This window comes from Pholcus phalangioides, unplaced genomic scaffold (assembly GCF_987345545.1).
Source record: "Pholcus phalangioides strain wild (caught in Gottingen) unplaced genomic scaffold, Ppha-v1.0 ptg000039l_1, whole genome shotgun sequence".
NCBI lineage: Eukaryota > Metazoa > Arthropoda > Arachnida > Araneae > Pholcidae > Pholcus > Pholcus phalangioides.
In genome coordinates, this window is record NW_028301625.1 from 16040940 (window position 1) to 16068383 (window position 27444).

At 35.2% G+C, this 27444-nt stretch overlaps 2 protein-coding genes across 4 annotated transcripts; both read right to left on the minus strand.

Moving 5' to 3' along the window:
- Positions 1-2193: 2193 nt before the first annotated feature.
- Positions 2194-23969, minus strand: LOC149065627 (anaphase-promoting complex subunit 8-like). 3 transcript variants are annotated; one of them, XM_089253512.1, is made up of 2 exons: positions 23843-23969; positions 2194-8113 (listed from the first exon to the last, which is right to left on the minus strand). In XM_089253512.1, the coding sequence occupies exon 2, from the start codon at positions 7298-7300 to the stop codon at positions 5615-5617; it is 1686 nt and encodes a 561-aa protein (XP_089109638.1). In that variant the 5' UTR covers positions 7301-8113; positions 23843-23969; the 3' UTR covers positions 2194-5614. The 3 variants fall into 3 exon arrangements, with proteins under 3 accessions (XP_089109638.1, XP_089109637.1, XP_089109636.1); XM_089253511.1 differs by having other exon boundaries at positions 5485-8113; positions 23895-23969; XM_089253510.1 differs by having other exon boundaries at positions 5485-8113; positions 23743-23969.
- On the minus strand, positions 7631-7966 carry LOC149065628 (uncharacterized protein C14orf119). The gene has a single exon (XM_089254013.1). It carries the CDS (start codon positions 7964-7966, stop codon positions 7631-7633), a length of 336 nt encoding a protein of 111 aa, XP_089110139.1.
- Positions 23970-27444: the final 3475 nt, after the last annotated feature.

Consider the following 27444-nt stretch of genomic DNA (forward strand, 5'->3'; position numbering starts at 1 on the left):
AGCACTAAGCTTGCATCACTAATGCGACAGAGCACTAATGGTCGTGCGCGTTTTTTCAGTGCAGTATACAAAAGATTCATGAGTAGAAAAAAAGATAAAAGAAATAACTTCTGCTACTACAGGATACCTATGCCATTGGATCAGTATATTCCACATAACATACTCGGTCCTACTTCATGACTGATGTGAATATTGTTCCGCTGTTCAATGCATGTTGAGAACTTTGGCAACGGCAGTTATTTTATACTGCCACTATTCTCATGCACTATTCAACAGTTTTATATTGTCCACTTCAAGGTGATAAGAGCAAATATAAGAAAGCTCTTCTGCGATAGAATCGCATTGCTATAGCAAGTGGCCAATGATGGCACAATGGCCAACAACTGGACTTAAGTACACGTCTGTAATATAATCATGTCACATTTTAACGCCTAGCTTTATTCTGCAACAGGATGGTGCACCACCACATTTTCTGATTGAAGTGCGGAACCGCCTCAATAACAAGTTACCATAACGGTGGATTGGTCGCGTATCTGCCTTAGACAAAGCACTCTTACCTTGGCCACCACGATCCTCGGATCTCACCCCATGCGACTTTTTTCTGTGGGGGTTCGTAAAGGATCGCGTGTATGTGCCTTCAGGTCCAACGACCATTACTGATTTGAAAGCCCGTATCACAGCTGCTATCGCCAGCATCGATACAGACATGCTACACAAGATTTGGCAAGAATTTCATTACAGACTTGATGTATGCCGTGTAACAGAAGGAGCGTATTTTGAACATTAGTGAGAGGACTAGATTAAAGAAAAACTTAATTATAATACCAGGATTCATACAAAATTTCCTATATAAAAATTAAGGAGTTTTTAAGGAGTCATGGCAAACAAATTTTCCCTCTTCTCAAAAATATAGACGTAGAAGTGGTTCAGAAATTACATCTTTTGATTTGTTACCCAGCATTATAAGAATTCATAAAATAATAAATTCAGAGATATTCACCTCTCGCTTAAAGTGGATCAACACACACAAATTCTTTAAAATTAAGTTTTTCAATTTTTTTGGCACGATTCCTGCTGCCTTCAGTTTGTTTTTCAGTTATACTCAGAAAGAAATTGTTGCAAAATGGGAGCAAATTTCAGGACATTCAACACGAAGTTTGGCGATTTAACACTCGTTATTTGGCGAAATTCATAAATTAGCACTCGTTATTTGGCGAAATTCATAAATTAGCACACGTAATTCGGCGGACTAGCTTTTTTTATTCATGAAATGAATTTTTTTTCCCGCGAAACATCGGGATTTGACGCATTGACGATCGACCATAGTAATTTCTGCTGCTTGCAGTGGCGACTTTTTTTTTTTGAAAACGGGGTTTCACGATGAAAAGCCCGATAATTTGAATAAGGAGCTGCGGTTACCACAATCCGATTTTCTGGGACAAAATCGAGAGCGGGAACTTGCCGAGAAAATCCAATACGCATCTAAATTCAATTTCATTCCTCCAAATTTTGTAGAGGACTAAAAATACTTTTAAACTTTGCGTAATTTTTCTTCATAAAATAAAATAACGCTTAAAATAATAAATTGATATTAAATTTAAATACCCCTTAAAATTTTGGTGTGTGAAATTACTCTTCAAAATTATTTTCTCGGATAATTACAAGTGCGACTAGGGAAGAAGGGGTGGTGCTGAAGTACGAAGGAATAAAACGCTCCCTGGAAAAGAGTCGTTTCGTGGCACGCGAAAACATTTTCTTTTTGTGCCTTTTTCCGGAAGTCAGGGAATTTAATGTGCTGAGCGCGTCATTAATTTCATTTAGCGTATGAAAAAATATGTTCAGTTGAATTTTTTTCAATCAAGGTCACAGACCCCCTAGTTAAGAAACCATGTACCTCATTAAAGGGACTTTCCCTCACAGCCCCCCCCCCAAATAGAATTCTATATTGTCAATACACCCAATATTTTCAAGACAATTCAATAATTTTGACATACAAATGTCAAAAAACTGTTAGAAAACAGTAGTTTAAGAATTTCAATAACGACCTTATGAATATTTATTTGGGAAATTATGGATACAGTGCTTTTGTTTTAGGAATGCAGAAAAAATGTCACATGCAAAACAGCAGTATTTTTGCTAGCGATAGATACATGCCAAGCATACAGATCATCCCATTCATTAAACTACCACAAAAATCATTCAACATTTTTATTACCAGATAAAATTACAAAATATCACACTTCAAAAACAATTAAATCCAAAGAACACACTTTTACATACTGATATTACATTTGCTCAAAAATATATATTCTTATATTTTGACTGTGTAAAATAAAATTGCAACAAAACTTCATTTTAGAAGGAAAAAAAATGGATTCAGTAAAACAGTAACGCAAAACATCATAAAGATGTGATTCAATGTACGGGGTGTTTCAGAACTTGATTCATATGTTAGGGCAGAGGTCTTCAACCATTTTCCAGTCATGAGCACTGTCTGTACCCATCATCAAAAGAACAGTACCCTTACTCCAAGTTTAACATATGAATGCATGAAATCAGGATGATTTCAATCCTTGAATGCAATTTTTACAAGGTGTTTTAACTGGAACATTGACCAAGTGCTCATGAGCACGAAATCGAATATGAGCATTGAGCACTCTGCGTACTTCAGGGAGCATTGTGGTGCTCGAGAGCAATGGGTTGAAGATGCCTGTTAGGTGGTGATAGAATACAACTAGACACGCCCAAATTGCCAACAATTTGTCCAACACAAATAATCCATGTCAAGTGGTAGAGGGCACTTCCCAACACTGCATCGATGGTGTGAGGCCTGTGTCATTGGCGGAAACAGATTTCAAGTGATGTATCTGCGCAATTAGAAGTTGTTTTTCCTTAAATTCATCCGTGTCCTTTCATTCTGTCTGTGTATCTTGTTGCTCATCATTTCATGGCACAGTACATGTACTGCTTTCTAGCGCTTTACTTGAGTTCCGGGTATGGATTGTATGGTGATTTGAGCTTATCTAGTTGTGTTCTATCACCCCTTAACATATGTGTCATGAGTTCTAAAACACCCTGTATATTTCCTCAAACACAAGTTTACTTGAAAACTACAGTACCTCATAAGATGAGTTTAATGCACAATCATCTGTTATGTGCAATTAATCAGGAACTAATATAATAGCTGTCAACCACAATAAAATAATCAAGTATAAAGAAAATATTTTGACAATTAAAAATCCAAAAGAAAACAAAAACTAAAAAAAAAAATATTGTCTGGTAAAGACAAATAGTAATGGTAATGACCTGAGACAATTGAGTATTAAAACTGCATAAACTGATAAGTCAAAACACGTGCCTCTCTCTCTACATGTTTCACCATAAACATGAAGCATTTCAATCTAAAATTTATCTTTTAAATGTATACATTATTTTTAAATATGTAGTGCATTCCCCCCCCCCCCAAAGCTATTTCAAATGGAAGCTGTTCATTGGAAAAGACAGTATTTAATCATCAGTCAGCTAACAGCTGCATTAAAATTTCATCACCATCTAGACTTGTTGCATTATTAGATGCCCTTATATATGTAATATACAAATTAAACCCACCAACAAAACAAAAATAAAGTGAAATAATACAAACACTGTTGCAAGTAAAATGCTCTTCCATCTTTCAGTTTGCTTTATTAACACTATGTATAAATGTTTTACATTTGCAATATGGCATTAGGAATAGACCAGTTTGCTTGAATATGTAATAACAGTGTAATTAATAAATAGTGTCTATTAATAAAACAAGTTCCAACTGCCATATTCCTATGAATTCCTATCTTGATTATATCTCACTATTGAACCCTCTGCCACAAACTATATTAAATCACATGAAAAACTCATTAGAAAAAATTAATATTTTTCTCACAGCATTAATTTGCTTTTCCCCTTGGTTATTCAGAATAAGGCATTTTATGGTAAACTCATTTACCTCATCTTCACCATCACATAAGAAAAATTAAGAGAAAAATAAAGTTTCTAAGCACACCAGGAAAAAAATTATGGAATGCTATCCTCATGAGCAACATATACTTTGTACAAAAAGTAGGTGGAAGTCTAATGTTATGGGGAGGATATTTCTAGTACTGATGTGGGTGTCTTAGTTCAGATGTTGAATGGCATGAAAGCAATGTACTACATGCAACTTTTCAATAATGAGGCAATGCCACAAGACCAGTTCCTACAAGATGTCATTCCAAATCCACAATAATCATTACAACTCCACTGTCTACCAACCTATAATTGTGAAGGATTTCATAAGAATAATGCCATAAGACCAGTTCCCGGCATTCTAGATTATATGATTGACCATTGACCTGAAATTGTGAAGGATTGATTTGTGGACATGAGACAGACATTCAACATCTCACCTGGCCTGCTGAATTCACCAGATCTCAATGTTATTGAGAAAATATGGGACATGCTGGAGCAGGCTGTTAAGAAGAAACTGCAAAACAGTCCAAATTTGACTGCCTTGCAGAACCTGTTTTTCATAGAATGGGCCAAAATGGACATGAATATCATCCTCTCCCACACTAACTTTGAGTGTAGTAACTTAACCCTATGATATACCTAAAAAAATCTGGACTTGGAACATCAATACAATAATCACTTCAATTAACCTGAATTTTTCAACTTATAATTGCATAAATGGTTTGAAACCAATCAATATCATCAACAGCTCCATCACCTCAACAAAAACTTGGTTTATTTATTCACTAAAGTTAAGGTTATAACATTACATCGCTGATGATACTCACAGCCTGTCGAATGATATTTATAATAATTTAGTTTTTCATGTAGAGATAGCATGTGAAGTTTCTCCCAGATTTTTATTACAAGTGGAAAAGATATTTTCACAGTTTTTGTTAGAATGACAGAGCATCAAATATTTCCAAGTCTCACCACACCCCCTGTAAATGTGATACAAGTGAAAAAAACACTTCAGATGCATTATTAAAATTTTAAACTTGAAAAAGATAAAAACAGAAAGGATTATTTCATTAGTCATCTTTAGTCAAGAAAGTCATTTTTCCATTAGAAATTGAGACAAACACTTGCAAAGAAAAAAACCATTAGTTATGCTTCCATCACTAACAGTCTGTTGTATGCTTACGAAATCACCTTTTCATTGCAAAATAGAAGATAATTGTACTAATAAAATTATTACAGACAATATCAATATACATATTACTCTATAAAAAGTAAAAATGACCATTGCAAAATTTTCTTGGCACCAATGGGAATCAACATCATTTTAAAATATCAAGACAAAACTGATACAATCACGCACACACATACAAAAAAAAAAAAAAAAAATGAAAACTACTATTAGTAGGAAATAAATTTGAAAAAGTAAGAGATCAATTTTTTATCTCAGATATTGATATTAGCTCGAACAAAAAAATTAAAATTAAAAATTTAAGAGCAGTCAAATATCAGATCCAAATAAGAATATCATGAAATCAATGGAATCATTTATTCACTGGAAATTAAAACATTCTTCCATTAGTTCTTGTTTTAACAGTATTTTCATTAGCTAATTTTTTTATTTGAAGCATGTTTATATATGCCTTAATATATATCGGGCTTCATCTTTGAGCTCATGGTATTTTAGGCAATTTTGAGCATATTGAATGGCTTTGCGATCACGTTTTTTAAAATAATAACGAGCAAGAACCATATAAGCAATATTAAGATCTTCTTTGTCAGGGACATCTTTTGTTCCAACATCTCGCACATAGTCCTTGAAAGCAGCAGCAGCTTGTTCATCTTCATCCAATTTATAATATATTTTAGCCAACTTTAAAAGTGCCACGCCTTCGGCATCCCCAGTATGTGTAGTATGTGCTTTCCAAAAACACTTCTTAGCTTCTTCATTTTTTTCTAATTTTTCGTAGGCTTCTCCAACTGCTATCATCATTCTTGAATCATGTGGTCGCAAAAGTTGCGCCTGTTTATAATAATATAAGCAATAATAATGCATTTTCAACAATTCGTAAGTTTGACCCAAGCCATACCAAGCCCTATAATCTCTCTTATTCACTGCAATAGCTTGTCTGTAGGCATGTATAGCAAAGGAAGTATTTTTCATTTCCATGTATTCATGTCCCATGAGTGTCCATGCAGAGAGATAATTAGGATTTAATTTAAGAGCTCGTTGAAAATATACTACTGCTTTTTCATGCAGAGTCCTTAGACTGTAAAAATTTCCTATGATGCAACATGTTTCTACTCTGTATCTATCAATATCACAGGCTCTATGAGCTAGATTACTCAATTCTTTTTTCATTTCTTTGACATATAGGAGATTTGAATATATATCCAAAGTATCCAGCATATATGGATCAAATAGTAGAAGATCTTTGAATCCTATGATTGCTTTGTCTAAATTACGCATGTTGTGATATGCAATGGCAATTTGACTCATTACATATGTACTGCAACCAAAGCCATTTTCACAAAGTTGGATGTATATTTCCAAAGCCTCCTCATTCATCTGGAGCTCTAAATAAGTGTTAGCATGAAAAAAATAATTGATCCAATGAGAAGGAAGAGTCAAATTTTCCAAAGTTTCTCTATCAACTATGAGAGAGGCTAATTCTAGCCATGCACCCCAATTAAGAGGTTGTGAATGAACTGCCTCACAGAGAATATTCATGGCTTCCTTTTCTAGTTGTAATTTTTTCAAAACAACTCCATACAAATACAGACAATACCCATCTAGTGCACGATTCAAATATACCTTTTCAAGCTGAGCTCTTAAAGTCTTCAAATTGGCATTTCTTGACTGATTAATAGGTGAAGTAACATCTACTATGGAATCTAATGTTTTTTTTTCAGCTGCGCAATACAGGCTATAATAATAGAGAAATCTACCAACTGATGACTTGCACTTACTAGCGAAAAAAGATGCTCTGTGATAGTCTTTGCTATCAAAATATGATTTTGCAAGCAGCTGATTGGAAAATTCTTTTGATGACACAAGCTCAGTTTCAATATCTGAAGGGAAAACAATATCAGTGCAACTGCATAAAGAATTATATAATTCAGCAGCCCACGTGGCTGAAGATCGCAAACCTCGTATTGTGCAATCATGCATAATTTGTATACAGTCTTTTCCTATTCCCTCAAAGTATTCAATTTTTTCCTTAGAGAGAGTTTTTTTGGAAATAGGAATAAAATGTTCTTTTTCATCAACTGTTTCATCAGAACTACAAAAATTTGTTTCATCCGAATCACTCTCCATCCTGCAATTCAAATGCTCTAAAAATCAGATATATTAATGTTCAGCTGCTGTAAAAACAGTTACAGTCAAGACAATATTTGATGAAATAAAATAGTAAAACAATCTGGAATGTAAATGAATATGGAAAACATTTGTAAAGTCTCTTTTTGGTAACGATACTACAATAAACCAATATAAAAAATGTTCTTTGGCAATGACCACGAATAATGTAGAAATGTCTTTTTAACAAAAAATCACCAATCAATTTTAAAACTGTTAGATGAATTGCTGGAATGCATTACTGATTTTAAAAATAATATCTGTAAGAATATGACAATTAGCAAGTAGTTACTAATCACAGGTGGGGTCTAATAGGTCTTTGCGAAACGCTTTAACAAATTTTTCATCCAATCTTTCCAGACGATCAAGGAACTCACTTTTGTCTTCATCACTCCAACTTACAAACCATTCACGAAACAGTTTCATGCGACACTGAAAAATGCTTGGAGGACGTTCATTGACCTGCAAATGATTCACACAATCAGATACACCATTAACATTACTAGGAGTATATGTTTGTATTAAAACTTGAAGGAAATCATCTTTCTGCATTTCACTGTATTCCAAAAACCATTGAACAAGATAATTCAATTGATCAGCCACACCTACAGGTCCTTTGCTAGTCATGATTACAAGTAGAAGGTTACAATCCACGATTTAATTAGATACCACAGTAAAAGATACTGTTTCAAGTTTGATCAAATTGATAAAATGATTACAGGAATGGTCTACAAATTCTTCCAGCAGTTGTAAGAGTTGCACAGTTCCACAGCACTACAAAAGAAGAAAATATCTAAGTCAGTCAAACAGAATAAAAGAAAAGATTGAAGATAAACAAAAACTCTTTTTTCCCCTTTTTTAAACAATACAAATTAATACAAGATTCATTGAAAGACTGGTTATTTGTGGAGATGAAGATTACAAGGAAGAAAATTTATCACTGCCCCACAGGGACTCAAACCCCGATCTCTCTACCCGTGAGGGCAGTGATATATCTCCACAAATAACCAGTCTTTCAATCTTGTATTAACAAGTGGAGAGAACATTTCTAATTGCATGTGGCTATCTGGTTGGTCTATGTCATTCATGAGCTATTAGTTGATTGTTGCCGCCGTCCATGTGCGGAGCCTTTCAACATATATATACGCTCCAAGGTTGAAATATTCTATCTGCTTCCATAGCTTAGATGGTAGAGCACTCGTCCGGCAAGAGAGACCGGGGTTCGAGTCCCCATGGGGGCAGTAATGAATTTTCTTCCTTGTAATCTTCATCTCCACAAATAACCAGTCTTTCAATAAATCTTGCATTAATAAGTGGAGAGGAAATTTTTATATGCAATACAAATTAATTTATGAAACAAAAAACTGTGCTAAAAATTTAAATAACTAATTTTTTTTTAAATATTAGGTTGACAGAAAGGTGGCTCTCATAAAATTGGATATAATTAGGTCCCTAATACAATTATATAACATATTTAGTTGGAAAAAAAAAGTTTATCATTTTCTCTTATGATTCATGTCTCAAATACTTATTTCTTTTTACAGTGTGATACCTCAAGCTAATGAATAATTCAGCTTATATATATATTAATATATATATATATATTAATTAAACAAAGTTTATTCATGGATTTTGGACTTATTTATTTATACAATATTGCTTGGCCAAGGCCTATACAAGGGAATGCAGTGGTGAAGTTTGACAGAGACGATTGATGTTACAAAGGAAATGAGAAACTTGTACAATCAATAATGTTTGACGGGATGATGTTCCAGTCAGTTATTGTTCGAGGAAAGAAACTAAATTTGAAACAATCTGTGGATGCAAAAGATGGGTTTCAATTTTTGTGAATGGTTAATTCTTTTTGAAAAGTATGAAGCTGTTGTTAGAAAATTAGAAGTGTCAATATGAAAATGACCATGAAAGATTTTGAAAAGGAAAGTTAAGTGAGAGATATATCTACTGGTGCAAAGCAGTCGCATATTGAGTTGGCGCTTGAGTTCAGTGATGGAGGCAGAAGATGACCAACAGTTAAGAATGAAATGGCCAGATTTATTTTGAATATTCTAATTTGTTTATGTTTGAGCGAGTATGGGGGGTCCCAGATTTCACAGCCATATGAGAATACACAAAGGCTGTCGGTTTGGAAGCAGAGATGTCTGAGGTAATGGGTGGAGTTTTAGAGGTTTCGAAGAAAAAAGTTTCTGGAGACACTTACGAAAGACGTAATCAACTTGAAGATTAAAACAGACGCTGGCAGAAATAATTACACCCAGATATTTATAATCAGAAACTTTTGTGATTAAAGAGTTATTGATAGTATAAGAAGAATCGAGGGAAAGTCTTTCATGAGTAATTTTCTTAAAAACTGTTTTTGCAGAATTAAGGGGTAATTGCTAGGACGAGCACCATTCCGATACAATGTTGAAGTTATTTTGTAGAGATGCTTGGTCAGATTCATTGTGCACTGCTTGGTAGATGACATGATCATTTGCAAAGAGTCTGATGTAGCAATTGATGGAATTAGGAAGATCGTTTATATAAATTAAAAATAATAATGGCGAGAGGACCGAACCCTGGGGTGGAGAAATGGGGAGTTCTGGCCCTTGAAAAAGACAAACTGACTGTGGTTGGTAAGTAGGGCCGGATTAACCATTAAGAAAAATAAACATGTGCTTAGGGCATCAAGAGAAAAGGGGCACCACAAAACTTTGCCAATTTTTTTTCTTAATGTACAATTTTTTTCCTGCATCAAGCATCTGGCAGAAAATCCTAAAATTTTCGATTGATTCTATAGTTGAAGATATTCATCTAAAGGATGGCACCAGTACAGAAAAACCGATAATATTGCAAACAAGAGATCACGTTAATGCTGAGTTTTTGGAATGAGATTTCGTGCAATTTCTATAAAGTTAGCTTGAGCTATTTTAAAATCATCATGGGGATGATGTTAAAATCTTGACATGCTGATTTTTCTGAGGGCCTCTCTACCAACTAAAAATTCCTGCCTACCAATTTGCATACTAACCCTCACAAATTGTTCAGATCTACTTGTCACAAGGTCCTCGGGTTGTGTCCGGGTGAGACCCATGCATTAACTGTTTAAAGGCCAATGTTCCATAAATGGAACAGTTTTTATTTGCAAAAATATCAGATAAAAATTGATTCAAACATTTCCAGTTTTTTATCATATATAGAGGAAGAGTTCAAAGTATTTTTTGAAATAAATTAGGAAACTTTAAGTTGATATAAACATTTTTGGCAGAATTTTGAAATTTGACATTCTTTTGGCATTTTTTCCCCATTTCGATTTAAATTTGCCAACATTTCAATTTTGAAGTAAATTGAAAATTATTTTGTGTTTCTACCACTTAATATATCAAAGTAAATCAATTCGTTTCTTGTACTGTGAAACGTTAAAGAGCTACTTGCATTCAAAAATGCATGTTCCATTTATGGAACATTGGCCTTTCAAGAGAGCGGGATTCTAGGAATATCTAGTGTGCAGTGCTCTGCTTCGATTTTCCCGTTCGAACCCCAGGGTATCATTCGACATGATTATAGGGGCTAATTCTGGGTAATACAACACAGAGGAATGTGCTTCCTGGGGTGGATAGTTTATATTGGGTGCGTACGTTTTTATTCTTGTATTTTTAAAAATGCATGTTTTAACAAACTGCAGACTAATCAAACCGAGTTCGACAATCTTAGATAGTCTTGTTGTGTTCAGCTGAGTGTAACCATATCAAAAAGATATCTCACATTAGAACAAACCGTAAGACATTAAGAAACTCTTTCACATTCCGAATTAGAGGATGTAGATACATGCCAATTAGGTGCTAATGAAAATGGGAACATCATGGATAAAGATGATATTGTTGAAAATGATCTGGTATCAACAGTTCCAACTGATGTATGTGAAATGCTAGGTAATTTTGTAATGAGGATGAGGTGTTAGAAAACTCCTGAAACGTGTTCTTCAAAAGATGAAGGGCAGAAAAAAAAGAGCAAAACGTAAGTGCAACACTCAAGTTTCAAGAAAAGGCAAGACAGTTTTGAGCAATCCGAAAAAAAATTATTGCATGGGATAAAAAATTTTTTTTTTCTAGAATCCAATCAAAACCTCAGCTCTGGATTCCATTGGAAAAGATTTGCCGTATGATCATTATAGCACATTGGATAATTCATTCAGAGTTACAAGAAGCGGATCGTATTTCACATTTGGAATTCCGAAGAGAAGTGACAATGGGCCTTCTACGATCGAAGGAGGGGTTAATTATTCATCCAGCAGTCAACTGAAAAAAAGATGTCAGGTCATCTGATGGTTATTATATTGTGTCTGCAATGCAAGGACAGTGTGCAGTTTGCAAAAAAAAGGGTAGGTACGTTATAAGTGTGATTCACTTATAACGTACCTACCCATTTAGACCTACTCTCTGCATTAAGAAAAAACTTAAAAATAAATATAGCTGTATCGTTTTCTGACACACCTTGAATGTTATTGAAATAAAAATATTTTTGTCATGAGATTTAAAAGTTATTATTCAAACATGGAAAATTGCTTGCAGTCAGCTGGGAGAAGACAAGAAAAAAGAAAATGATTTTGATTAAATTTTAAAACTTTATTGATAAAAAATAATAAAGATACACATTAATTTGAGACGTGTCTATAAGTAGAAAATAACAAAAAAGTTCCAAGAGACTCAATATATTTTATATTACTCTTTAACTACTCAATTGTATCTGAGTAATTAGCACAATAGTGCAAGAATTAAATCTATATATACATAATAACATGTCCTGATTGATTCACTGATTTATCATCGCCGAGCTGAAACTGCTGAAGCTATATTTATGAAAATTAGTGAGTAGTTTTATTTCATGGCATAGATCCACTAAGAAGGAGTTTTTTGAAATTCGAAAAATATGATGCCTAAGGAGGTCATAAGGAGTTTCAAAGGTTGCAAAGACAAAATATGATGAGTCAAAACTAAACACTGAAGCTATATTCGTGAAATTTGACGAGTAGTTTTATTTCATGACGTATAAACTCAATAAGGGGTTACATAAAGAAATTAAGCCGATCCGAAACCACAGAAGCTATAATTATGAAATTCGGTGAGTAATTTTATTTAGTGACATTTTAAAGACTAACTAAGAAGAGATTTTTTGAAATTCGACCCCCCAAGGGGGGGAGGGATCATAAGTGGGTTCAAAATTTACATAAAGAAATCACTCTGAGCCAAAACCGCTGAAGCTATAAATTTGAAATTTTGTCAGTATTATATTTTATGATGTAGATACCCGCTAAGAGAGGATTTCTGAAAATTCAGCCCTCAAGGTGGGGTCATGAGGCCTTCAAATGTTATATGGAGGAAGCATCGCTGAGTAATTTTCAACTTACTAAATCTACATGAGTGAAATCGCGGGTAACAGCTAGTTTTCAATAAAATGGTTGTGATTTCTTGATAAATTATGCACAGCAACTCGTTGAGTCAGATAATGCCTCAATAAATTTGACTCACAGAAAGATAATGGTTCCTTAAATATGTCTTCGCAAAAGTTAAAAAAAATTAGCCTAAAAAGTTAAGATCAAACTTTTTGTACAGTAAAGGGTTTAAATTGATGGGGACACAATTTTGTCATAATTTGTGAGAATCACCCAGATGCAGATCCTGAGGTGTGTCAGGGGTGGCGACTTATTATATATTAATGGATATTGACATCCCCTTTATTGAAAAAAAACTTTACATATAATGGATCCCTTAGGGTGGGGGCAATCGCTTTCATTTGGATCCATGCCTAGAATCACTCATGCATAGTATAAGAGATCTTTCTGACTATATTTGCAGTGCTTGAAAAATGAAATCTCAGGTGCATTAATGGTGACTTAAAAATTGGTAATCCCTCTCAGACATCAAACTGTCCACATGAATCCCAAAGCAGGAGAACTGTGACATATCGCAGAACAATCAATGCTGCTGCAGAGCAAACATGGGAAGAATTTTAAAAGTGTAGAAAACACTATTACAGGTTTGGCAAGGTTTTGGACAGTAAAATGGTAAATACCATGGTTTTTACCATACTGTCCAAAACCCTTCTGGCCTAAACCTATTTATAACTATAGGCCTACGTGAAAAACTTTGAAAAAAATTTGATACGAAGTAACTTCTATAATCAAATATATATAATATAAACTTTGTACCTACATACATTATATTAATTACATTAAATATAATAAAATTTTGAAATTCAAAACAGTATATGTAAAGGGTTGTATGACTGATATCAGGTTATCAAGCTATGGGATTGCCCTTGAAAACTCAACTGTCTTGTGAGGTTAAATATTAGATTTTTATTGAAACACATGAAAGATACAAGAATGAAATAAAAATTTGTCACATGGAAATTAGAAAAATGCAATAGATATGACTATATAATGAAATTAAACTTAAGTAATAATCAAACACTAATAATCAAGCTCAGTTGTGTCTTTTAACATTTGATAACACATAACTAATTTAGTTGCCCTATATGTGCCAAGATGATTTCTAAGATTTCAAAATTTGAAAATATTCTTTCAGTTGATGCATAATTTGCGGGATACGAAAATAAAAAAAAACATGTTGAAAGACAGTCTTTTGATAAGAATTCTTCTTCCGGTATTTTTCTGACTGCTGTTCATGTGATAGGATTGTATATATAGCTTGAATTTATTCAATGAAATATTTGCTTCTAGCCTCATAAGGGCAACAATTTAAATTTAACAAAACTTTTGGGTCTTGAAGTCGTTTATCATCATATAGGAATAATCTGTGCTTGTGCAATTGTGTTCTGTTAGTCATGTGTAGGTGCTACATAATGGCCTCATCTTATTCAGATATTTTCCTTTATTTAAAGTTAATTTTTTAAATTCAAAATTGAAAATGTAAAATAGAAAGTTCACTTAAAAATTTAAAAAAAAAGTTTGAAAAGTCAAAATAGAACAATTTTCATTAAATAATTATGCATAATTTGTATCCATTCATATTTATTTGTATCATCATAATGTTATCTAATAAAAAATATTTATGTTGAGAGTTTCATAATAATGCAATGATTATAACTGTGACCGCATATTTGGTATCTTCAATATAATGTATTTTCTAAAGTATTCTGACAGATTTGACAGGGTTTTGGACAAGCACTGTCCTAAATGCAGTACCTGATTCATAATCACACATGAAAAATAGGATGCAAAGCAGAAATAACATTTATAACAAACTAAAAATTGAAAAAAGTTTTTATTTAAAGTTATATGAGTAATATTAATTTACTCAGATTTTCAGCTTGAAACCATCAATTTGGTGAAACAATTAAATTTTTTAAAAAATCAAATGACACCTTTTGAAAGATTTTAGATTTAGTTAGTTTTATATTCTGCTAGTATTTTTTTTCTAATATGTTCGTATCATGAAAAAAAAAAATCTATAGCTTTCCACATGACCTTTCGAAACTTGGGAGGTTTTGGACAGTTTATCCCACGTATTCTGTCCAAAACCCCAACCCTGCACTATTATGTGGGAATTTTCACCGCAGAACAGTTCCAGTTAGCCAAGAGCTCATTGCAGACCAATACGAAAGACTCTGCTTTGGGGCATGTGGGATTACTAAATTTGGGTCTGGAACCCCAAAGAATGTCTTACATTGTTCTGCAACAAACTATCGGCTGACTGGAAATGTTCTGCAGTAAAAACTCCCATAATATTGTTTTCTATATTTTTCTTAAAATTCTTCTAGATTGTTCTGTAATAGCACTGCTTATTTTGTGACGTACGTCACAGATTTCAGTATATTCTCTTTTGGGAGACAGAAAGTGGCATAAAATTCCTAGAATTAACATCCATGTGTCTCAACATAGAAAATCACCAAATCCTCTAAAAGTTGGGAAAAAAACCATATTAGACATTTTATTTTTCTCTGAAAAAAATATGCTTAACTCACATAAAATTTGGCCAGCACCTAATTTGTTTTTGATTTTTCGAGCCCTGAATATTTGTTAGAAAAAGATTGCAGACAGTGTTGGGGTTTCAGATGTCAAAACAGAACACACAGGATAAACTGTTTGAAATTGTCCAAAACCCCAAGTTTCACAATGTTAAGTGGAAACCTATAGTTTCCCCCCCCCCCACTATACTAACATATTGAATAAAAAATACTAGCACAATATAAAACTATCTAACTAACAAATCTTTTAAAATGTGTCATTTGATTTTTATTTTAAATTAATTGTTCCATCAAATTGATGGTTTTAAGCTGGAAATTTTATGGTAAATTAATATCGCTCATATAACTGTTTCAATATATATATATATATATACACTGGTGAAATAAATTAAGAGAATTTGCATATTTTATCGAATTTCATGAAAAGAACTGAACTGAATGTAAAACCACTGCTTCTAGACAAAAATGCAAATCTTGTACGTCAAATACGTAAGCGTACATGTGTGTGTAGGCAGAGCCAGTAGAGAAACAGGCTTTATAGGCCTAAGCGCGCGTAAGTTAAGACGCATTTCGTTCGCTAGCACACCTTGGCAAATTTATTGGTGTTATTTTGCAGCAATCTGTTAATTTCAAATTGCAACAGTAAAAATGAGTAACCACCAACGTTTAGATGATGGAATGAGGTGGCGAATTGTGGGGAGGCTAGAAACCGGCCAATCTCAAGTCCAGATTTGTAGAGAGTTCAATTTAATGCTCGTGTGTAACTTATGGAAACAGTTCCAGGATACCAGACACATCGAGAGAAAGCCTGGGCAAGGTCGTCCAAGAGCCACGACGGCCAGAGAAGATCGCCATTTGTCGATTATAGCGAGGCGTAATAGGAGTGCTACAGCTTCTCAGCTCTCTCGTGACTTGTATGCAGCCACAGGAACCCGTGTATCAAGGGTGACAGTTTACAAAAGACTTCATGAGAGAGGGTTGTTTGCAAGAAGACCTGCTGTTTGCGTCGAGAGAAAGCCTGGGCAAGGTCGTCCAAGAGCCACGACAGCCAGAGAAGATCGCCATTTGTCGATTATAGCGAGGCGTAACAGGAGTGCTACAGCTTCTCAGCTCTCTCGTGACTTGTATGCAGTCACAGGAACCCGTGTATCAAGGGTGACTGTTTCCAAAAGACTTCATGAGAGAGGGTTGTTTGCAAGAAGACCTGCTGTTTGCGTCCCGCTCACTTCTACGGACAGGAGAATCCGTTCATCATGGTGCAGAGAGCATAGAGATTGGAGTATGGATCAATGGGCGACCATTCTCTTCACTGATGAGTCCTGGTTCAGCCTAAGCACAGATTCTCGCCATACGTTCATATGGAGAGAACCAGGGACCCGCTACCTACCCTCCAATGTCCGCGAAATCGATCATTATGGCGGAGGAGGTTTAATGGTCTGGGCAGTCATCATGTTGGATGGCCGCACACCTCTCCATGTCTTTGAAAGAGGCACTGTGACTGGTGTGAAGTATAGGGATGAGGTCTTGGAGCCCTATGTTCGTCTTTTCAGGGGTGCAGTTGGCCCCGAGTTCATTTTAATGGACGATAACGCGAGGCCACATAGAGCTCTTCTGCTTGACAATTTTCTAGAGAGTGAAGATATTCGCCGGATGGATTGGCCAGCCAGATCTACAGACCTTAACCCTATAGAGCATGTCTGGGACGCTCTGGGGAGGGCAATTGCAACTCGCAATCCCCCTTCGGGAACCATCCAGGGAATGAAAACAGCGTTGCTGAACAAGTGGGACCAATTGCCACAGAAAATGATAAACTGCCTTATTTCAAGTATGAAATCACACTGCGAGACCTTTGTATATCTGTAAGAGGGGACCATACCCCCTATTAACCCATTTTTTTGTTTTTTCTGCAACCGCTGTTTCATATCTTCCGACTCCAACGAGTGTTACGCACGATCATGCGTGTGTATTATAATTATTGAATGGTTATTTGTTTTGTATTGTATCAATGTATGTACATATCAAATTTCATTAAAATCGGTACAGTAGTTCTAGAGATAATTGACCAAGTCTGCAAATTCTCTTAATTTCTTACACCAGTGTATATATATAAACACTGTTTTCAACTTCTTATTTTGTTATAAATATTATTTCTACTTGATATCTTGTTTTTCATGTATGAGTATGAAGCAGGTACTTTGTTTAGGACAGTGCTTGTCCAAAACCTTGTCGAATCTGACAGAACACTTTTCTTTAGCACAGGGTTCTCCCTGACTTTTCATCAATTTTAGCAATTTGGCTAATCACATGGGAAAAGTTGTAGCCAAATGAGAGAAAACTTAAGCTAAATTGATGCATCATAAATTATGAATTTTAAAACAACTGTGTGAAATGGACGATTCGAGCATTAAGAGACCGAATGGACTCACGATTTGGCGAATTCAATAATTTATTTGCGAAATGAAATATTTTGCCGCAATTTGGAGCAATGCCGATTGGCAGTGAGACTCCTGCTTTTAGAAAATACATTATATTGAATGTACTGAATATACAGTCACAGTTACAAACATTGCATTATTGTGAAACTCCACAAATATTTTTCATTAGATAACATTATAATGATGTAAATAAATATCAATGGTGTTATGTTTATCTGATGCAAATTGTTCTGTTTTTTTTTAATTTCAAACTTTTTTCTTTTTAAGTGAACTTAATATTGTAAATTAAAAAAAATTAAGTTCAAATAAAGGAAAATATCTGAAGAAAATGCGGCCACCTATGTAGCATCTACACATGACTAATAGAACACATTTTCACAAACTCTTATTATACCTATATCAGGAGTGGAACTAGGGGGGCAACTACCCAGGGTGGCAAAATTTAGGGGCAGTAGTTTTAGGTGGCAACAAAGCACAACACTGTTGTAGAATTATCACATTTTAAAGTTGTGGGGGATGCAAAATAATATTTGCCCCAGGCAGCAAAAATCCTAGTTAGCCTGCCTATATGATAATAAAAGACTTCAAGACACAAAATTGTTGAATTTCAATTGTTGCTCTTATGAGGCTAGAAGCCAATATTTCACTGAATAAACTCAAGCTATATATACAATCGTATCACATGGTGGACAGTACTCAGAAAAACATTGGAAGAAGGCTTATCGAAAGACTGTTTTCAACATTTTTATTTTTGTCCTGCAAATTATGCATTACAATTGAAAGAATATTTTTAAATTTTGTAGTGATATACACTAAACTTAGAAATCATCTGGGCACAGATAGAATATTATCCTTAGCAATTGTATGCTTCACTTTAATACAGAATAACATTCTTTCTTAAATTTTTCTACGTCACAATCACATTTTTGCTTACACTTTCGAAATTGATGTGCCACAACCAATTTAGTTTACAAACCCTATTCATGTTACCCACGACCAAAGGGATCTACAGTCAGCTAATTCATCCAAAGAGCCTCTAAACATTTTCACAATAAAATTTTTAATGTATAACTCAACCTATCTTCTTAGATTTCAATCAATTATTTGAATCAGAGAAGTTTTTCTATAGACAAAGACAGCCAGTGGGAAAAGAAGCAGCTTCCAGTTTGAACCCCAATAACATCAAAGTGCTGATAGCCATTACAATTAGTGGAGGAATTCTGAAGAGCATATGTGTAAACTGTATTGGTATCAAACCCCTCTCCTTAATATTTGTAATATCAATAGAAACATTGGGTTTTATACCCTTTTCCCATACCAATATTTTTGAACCCTCCCAATATTTCCAATGAGGGCAGCAACTAGATGTTTGGCCAGCTGGAGGAAAGCACACATTTTGGCTCTCCTCTCTAATATTGAAGAGGTTAAAAGGTAAAATTGGTGGTGTCTCTGATCTGGCACTCGAGACACCGGATCCATCTACTTCCCCCCCCCCCCAGTTGCGGCCCTGTTTCCAGTACACAATAAAAATGAATATAATATTTTTAAAAAAAAACTTCTTTGTCAACATTGTTTTCCCTTCAGCATCCTGATTTTGATCTACATCACACTGCCTGCACAATTTTCGTTGCATGCTGTAAAACCAAGACTGCCAAAATACTTTGGTTCACAACTCGGGAAGTTCATATATATAAATCGGGAAGTAATTATATGCATTGTTTTTAAAGGGACCGCAATTTTTTTCTTTGTTTCGCACCAGGCCACAAAATTTCTAAGCCCGGCCCTAAAGACAGCAGATGTATTAGAGAGAAGTGATGATTAGATACACTTTCAGGACTTTTGAAGAATGAACACAAGTTTTTGACAGCACAAATGTGCTAGTTAAGAGCAAGTCTCTTCCCTTCTCTTCATGCAGTTATATGGGTGAAAAAAGGTTTTGTTCCACAAAATAAGGAAATGGTGGTGAGTGTGATCTCATTTATCAAATTGTTTCGTTGGTGATTAAGGCGAGGAAATCATTTTACATTGTAATGAATACTAAATAACTTTGTAAATCAAACTACAATGTCCTAGTTCAAAATTGAAATATTTGTTTTTATTAATTCTTGTTTCCATCTTTAAAATTGTGTAGAGTTGTAATCTGCTTTTGCATTAAGTTTTTTGGCTTTTAACCGAAAATAGTGTTTTTCAACCTACCACAGGACTGAACAAATTGCAAAAAAATCTAGGTGGCAAAAAAATTTTACCCGAAGAAAAATGTCCAAATTAATGCTTCTTGTGACACTTCAGAGCATAGTGACTCTTTCATATTGGCAGATATGCTGCTATAAATTCCAAACATTTGTGCTGCTCTCAGCCTACAATTTATTAACTACACTACGAAAATTTTAGGCATCAATACTAATTTTCAAGCCGCCATGGCAACCTGGCACCTGAAATTTGTCCAGCCTTAACCTACCAGAAACTTGGGGTTCTGTGAGTACTTTGCAAGGGATTTGTGGGATAATTTTTTCATTTATTACTATTGCATGAATGACACATTTTTTGCTGCAAAATTGTGATTTATTCAATTTTTTAAGCTATGCAAATGATAAGATTCCATAAGCGAAGTTGCGGCGAGTTTGGTGACTTTTTTTGTTGCCAATAGATCACCTTGGCGATTTGGCTTTTTCAACAATTTTTGTTGGCAATAAAAATGCTTTTCAAGCCAACATGCAATGCTTATCTATTTTAGCTCCATTTTTAATTCTTATTATCACCAGCGTCATAGATCTTATCATGGTCATGAATTTTTTAATATTTTCATGGATGAACATTCTTTGATCAGACAAAAAAATACTTCAGTGTTTAACAGAAGTTGGCGTGATGCCAGCAAAAGATACTGTAGTTTCTTACCTGAAATATGCCGCTTAAATTTTTTCAAACAATGATAGTTAAAAAGAATTGGTTGGTATTGGGTTCACCACAACAGGTACCCCGAATCCAAATGCAATGGTTCAGTGAATCCCATGGTCGGCAATTTCTTTCACAATTCCAGATTCCTCCAATATTCTTGCTATTGATGAAAATTGCCTGTTAAGAGTTCGAACAGACAATTCAGACTTCTGATTCGGACAAATCGGGTTTGTACTTTTGATCCAGTTTTACCAATTCCCCTGAAGATGCCAACCACTATTATTGGGAAAACGTTGAGAACTATCTCAAATAGACGATGGTCTTCGAACCTGAACAGACAATTTCCATAAAATGATTGCCTATCAACTCGCAATTCTGTTGATTACCTATCAACTCGCAAAAGATGGAACAAACAAAAGATTAGTTGACATTGATTGCAAGTATAGCAAAGCCCAAATATGCAAGATGCTGTACACAGAAAACCTAGGAATATGGCAAAGACACTGGAATACATCAACGAAGGGCAGACCGGTATATGCCATTTATCCGACAATTAATGAAAAATATGTAAGAGGGAACTTTTTCCTAAATCAAATAATTACAGAACACGGACCCATGGGATACTGTCAAGAATGGAGACATAAAAAGAGTGGTAACTGCATCTTCTGCGGAGAAGCACAAGTGCGTAGATACCACTATATTTATCAATGTGTCTATTGGAGAGAAAGAAGAAACAATGTACTCACTCGAGATCAACAGCAACTTCCAATAGCGACCCTATTGAAGAGCAGAAGAGCACAGAACTTTATCACGGAAATAATGGAGTTGTCACTGGAAAGGTATTTAGAGTACAACCCGTAATGAACAGAATATTTTTTTTGGTGATCCGTTTGAACTAAGCACTTGTGTATACAACAATAACACTGATGGATGTATGTGTGATCTTGTGTTTTCGGCTACAAGTGATATTGAGATTGTGAATCTTATACATTAAATCGAATATTTATGTAAAGTTCAACTGTGTCGTGTGACATAGCTGAATGCGTAATAATGCATATTTTGTACATTGAGTGCAGAGTTTAGCGTAATTGCGCCGCGGCGATATAGTCGTAAATGGTTACTATGTATGTATGTTTTTTCTTTTATGCGGAGGATTTCAAATGGTACCTTGAAATTTTATATAAGTTGTGTCTATGACAGGCTGCGAGAATATTATTTTTTGATTTGATTTTTGCTAACTTTTGCTGATGGATATATCTATGACTGGTATTTTACGTATAAGAGTTAATTGAGATTGTAAATCTCATACACTAAATGAATAATCTAAATAAAGTTTCACTGGGTTATGTGATAGAGCTGAATACACTATAATGTATATCGCGTATATTGTGTGTCAAACTTGACATTATTGCGCCATTGTGATATGGCGCCATGGTAATATGGCTATAAGTGTTTCAATGTATGTTTCATGCGTAAGATATTGCATACCATATTGAGTGCATATTTTTTCACACTAGACGAATTAATGCCATTGAATTAATAGATAATATGGTTTATGGGCACCCAGTAGGAACCCCTGGTATGTTTTGTTTTAGTTTGGGGATAAGCAAGGGCCCCCGGGAGAGGAGACACAATGATGACGATGTATGGCACAGCTCTATATACAACCATTTCGCACCACTGACATAGGGACGTTTAATTTTTAAAAAAAACATCTTGAGCGGGATTGCTCACTCAGCGTCAGATTAACAGATCTTGTCGTATAGCCCAATGGGCCAGGACGAGGCTTAGATGATCCATCAAATGATGACTGCAAAAACCTTATCAAATATTCTTGCTATTGTTTTCGCATTCATCATGAAATCGCTGATAACTTTTAGTGGCCATCTTGACGTTTTACAATGTTGAAGGTGTTCTGCAAGCAATAAAATTGTGTCCCCAAGGGACCAAAACCTTGGTGAAAATGCAAATCGCCAAAAAAGTCGCCCAAGAAAAAAGAATTACACTATAGCTGTTCTAGCCAAAATTGTAAAAAAAAACACATTTTGGATTTTATGGTAGGGCAGCTTTGAAATTGACTTTCTGATGCTACAGGGAGTCGCGACCTCCAACAGGTTAGGAAACACTGACCTAAAATATGTTGCTCTTATTATAAAAATGTTTTTCGCTTGATTCTTATTGTATTGTGTTGCCCCTTTGCTTTTGAAATTTTCAAATAAATCATGAAAACAAATGTTTAATTACTTACAGTGAAGCCTCACTACAACGATACTCAATATGATAAATCCCTCTACAACATTTCAGGACTGGACAAATCAAAAAAAAAAAAAAAATTAGGCATCAGACAAATTTCTTAGGGAACAAGCAGTTCCTTTCCCCCCCCCCCAAGAAAAATAGTCCTAAATATTGTATTTTCCACGTTCCTGAGAGTTACTGATCCCTTTTCCATATTAGAAGAGACATTGATAATAAAATCCGAAAATTTTGTCATTCTTACTCTGATTTAGTAATCACGTATAGAAAATTTTAGGCACCAATGGAGGTTTTTTAATTGCCATGGCTACTTGGCGCCAGGGATTTGTCCAGCCCTGTGACATTCGTTCCCATCTTATTTTGAAATATCTGTAGTCCAGTCCTTAAGCCAGTTTTTCTTGAGAAAAAGCTAAGATTTTTTCCTAAGAAATGTATCTGGAGCCTAATATATATTTTTTTTCCGATTTATCCAGCTCTGAAATATTGTATAGGGATTTATCATTATATTGAGTATCGTTGTGTAGCAAGGTTTCACCAGCATTCGATGTTTTAATGATTTATTTGAAAACTCAAAGAGCAAAAAGGTAACACAATACAGTAAAAATCACACACAAGCGGAAAAACATTTTATGATAACAGATTTATCAGTAACAGTTTCCATATGTCACATATGTAAATTTGGAATAGTATATAAATATAGAATAACTTGTAGAAAAAAAAAGCAATATACATGAAAACCAAACTTTTCATATTTTAAGGACAAATTTTCAAGTAGCGACCACTAAAAAGTATGAACACGATGATTGATATAAATTAAAGAAAGCATGACCCTACCACCATCAAATTTTCAAAGTTTACTCTAGTGAAAATCTGTCATCATAAAAATTTCAAACTAATAATATGCGATCGTGCATTGAACAAAGTTGGAAATTACTTTTATTCTTGAATCACTAAAGGATATTTCACAAAATTCTACACTTTCTAACCTCCGAGGAACAAGACCGGGATCCAGACTGCAATGATGGTCTAAGGATCACAAACATGCCATACTTATACTTTTCATTTATTTCTCACTACTTGCAGAATATTTTTCAGCTATCGATTAAGTTATTCAAAACATACATAACCATATTTCTTTGAGTCAAAAACGGGACATCGAATCGTTCAAAACGAGACATTCGGAGCCACATAAAGTTAATAATTTGGCATTTTCCGGGACATATCTAAATTTTTCCGCAGTTTTGTCACCAAGGCTTTTTTTAATGTCCTGTTTTTTTCCAGTGCTCTCAAAGAATCATGCCTGGTGGACTAACCATATTTCCTCGACGAGTAGGATTCTAAATAGGGGAAAATACAGGCCAATACGCCAATTATCGCCAAAGATGCTGGGAAAAAGATGTAAGCAACATTGAGCTTATATAATGGCGTGAGCTGAGATACGGCAATACCTTCTGCTCTAGACGGTATTGGATACGGGCAGTGGCGGATCCAGGGAGGGGCGATTGCCCCCCCCCCCCCGAGAGCCTTCAAACAATATGTGAAGGGGCTATCGCCCCTTCAGGAGCCTTCAAGCAAGCATATATAACTCCAGTTACCTCACTTTTTTTCTTTATTAATCCTTAATTTTTTTTCTCAAAGTTCCTTTCCCTAAAATTTGTGCACTCGAAGAAGTGCGACCTTGAGCTTTCTCTCTGGTAATGTTGAAAGAATAAAGAAGCCATAGCCGGAGGAGGGTCAATTGCATTCCCGCCAAGGTTCTATAGGGATTCCCCATGCGATTCGGCCGTCACGCTGCCTTTTCGCTGCAACATACCCCTACACCCTTCAGTTTTTTTGGTAACGCACAACAAAGTCCAAGCCATCGAATAAGATGAATCATCGTTTTCTAGAAGAGCCTTTGTTATCCCTTCTTTTTTTTACTTCAGTCCTGAAACACGCAAGCTTGACGTGGACCAAAAAATGGCTATATCTTCGAAAAAAATATATTTTCGGTAAGTGAAAATTTTGAAGTTTTAAAATAAATGGGTGTTAAGAAAATTAATTCTGTTACTTTTGTAGCACATCTGGGTTTTCCCAGGGAATGAAACTGTATTCGCTTACGAATTCACTGATAGTGGCATTTACAGGGGGTCCCACAGGGTGAGGCTAACAGCTCGCAGGACGATTCTTATCATTTTTTGATTTTTCACTCTAGAAATCCACTATAGTGGGGCCTAAAAGTATGAAAAATCTCAGCAAAGTACCCCCCCCCCCTCCACAAAAAACTTAGCTTAAAATCCCTGCTGCAGAAGGTGAGCATTTGAACTCTAGAGGTGAGCATAGCGTCTCTATAATATCTATGAAAATATAGGCCTCGGCCTCATTTAAAGTCTAATATTTCATCTAATAATTTAAAGCCTTTATAATTTGAAATCTTTTAGGTGCGAATAAATAAGTACCTGGATTAAACGTTTTAAGTGGATCCCGCTTATAACACTTTTCCAAAAACCGTCATTAAAGTCGTTGTAAGCGGGAAAACGCTTTAAACGCGAAATATTAATATTTCGCGTTTAAAGCGTTTTTCCGCTTATAACGTCTTTAGTCTGAGCATTAGTTGAAGATGGGACCACGAAAATGAATCGTACTAAGCGGGAAAAGGTTCTAAGAGCAGTGCCGCAACCAGATGCTTGGTTAGCATTGGTTGGTGTCCCTTGTAATGTTAAAGGGCAGGTAAAAGGTTGAAATTCACGCCGCCTCCCCTCCGGTTCAGCACCCGGGGCACCAAACCCACCTCCTCCTCCCATGTTTCAACCCTGAGGAACGTTATAAGCGGAATCCACTATATAAAATTGATTATGTGGTGCCGGATGTTCTGCGGGAATTAAATTTAACCACGAGAAGAATCTTTTTAGATCAAAAATCTGAAAATTAATATATTGTGCACTTGATAATCTTCTTCTGAAAAGTTTATTCAACATGATGAAATAATACATAATGATGCGAGAAACAAATTCATCAAGAGATCCCGTGGATCTGTACTGATGAACACGAAGTATCGATGAGTAATTACAATGCAATTTCAAGGACAGAACAAATAGATAAACAAAAAAAAAGATTGATAAATACATGGAAATAATTCTGCATCTGTGAGCAAGTATACAATCAGAATACAGTACGGCATTTCAAGTATACAGTGTACTTTCATATACATTATGAATGAGAATATGAAATGCTAGAATGGTTTAGCGACTTCGAAAATTGGAGGCAAACAGCAGGAAGTGTACTTAGACATTGGTAAAATTGGATTTAAAACTGACTGATAGAGCTCTTAATTATTTGGTTTTTTTTTGTTTGTTTGTTTGTTTGTTTCAAAAGTGATCGTTGATGTTAGCTATTGAAAAAAGATAATTTTTTAAACGTTTTTTCAGTAACGGTATGGAAGGAGAAAAAATAATGTCATGCGGTAGTTTGTTATAAAATTTCGGAATAAGGTATGTAAAATGGGTTTTCTTCACTGTTTTACGTATTAAGGGAATATTTAGAATGTTATTGTATCTATTTGATGTCCTTGATAAATTAAGGGGAAGACTGAGTTGTTTATTTTCTTTTGGGTCTGGATGATGGGTCGCAACACACTGATGTGGTCACTGCCCCAAACAATTAGTCGATATAATAGATGAGAATGAAAAGGGGAATAGTAATATATGACACCAAAAAAATGGGTATTTAGATAATGTTGGGGAGCGGTAGCCCAGGGCTGCCCCCCTGGCTTTTGAAAATACACTAAAAATGGTAAATATATATATATATACATATATTGAGTACATGCTCTTTGTCCCCCCCCCCCACCCTGAATGAATGAACGCCAGGGGCTCTGCCACCGGACTTATCCCGTTGCCGAGATCTCTTCCAGCCCAGCTTCGTGGCAGAGGCTGGAACAAAGTGAGTGCACCTAACAGTCTGAGTGTGTAGCTAGTGTTGTGTTTGATATTTCAGTGCTGCTATCTATACTTCAAATTGTGAGCGAATTGTAATGATTGAATATTTGTAACGTTGTAGGCCTGTTGCTCTCTGTGGCGAGACTTTTTAACGGGGAGATCGGCTCGCATTCGCGCCTTGAAGTTGGAAACCACAGAAAACCAACTTCAGCCGACCACCACTGTGGGGTTCGAACCCGGATCCTCGCGATGCGAGGATCCCCCCCACCCTGGAAAAAGTTGAAATGACGGCCCTGATCGAGGGCTTAGCGCACCAACCTCTCGACGAGTATACAAAAAAACAAGCCTGCCGTTCGGAATCGGCAATAAATTGTAGGTCACGACTCACGGTCTAATTACCCCTCGTGTGCAGAAAATGACCGTGGTGCGACAAAAATTATCAAATTACACTGGTGTAAGAAATTAAGAGAATTTGCTAACAGCAGGTCTTCTTGCAAACAACCCTCTCTCATGAAGTCTTTTGGAAACAATCACCCTTGATACACGGGTTCCTGTGGCTGCATACAAGTCACGAGAGAGCTGAGAAGCTGTAGCACTCCTGTTACGCCTCGCTATAATC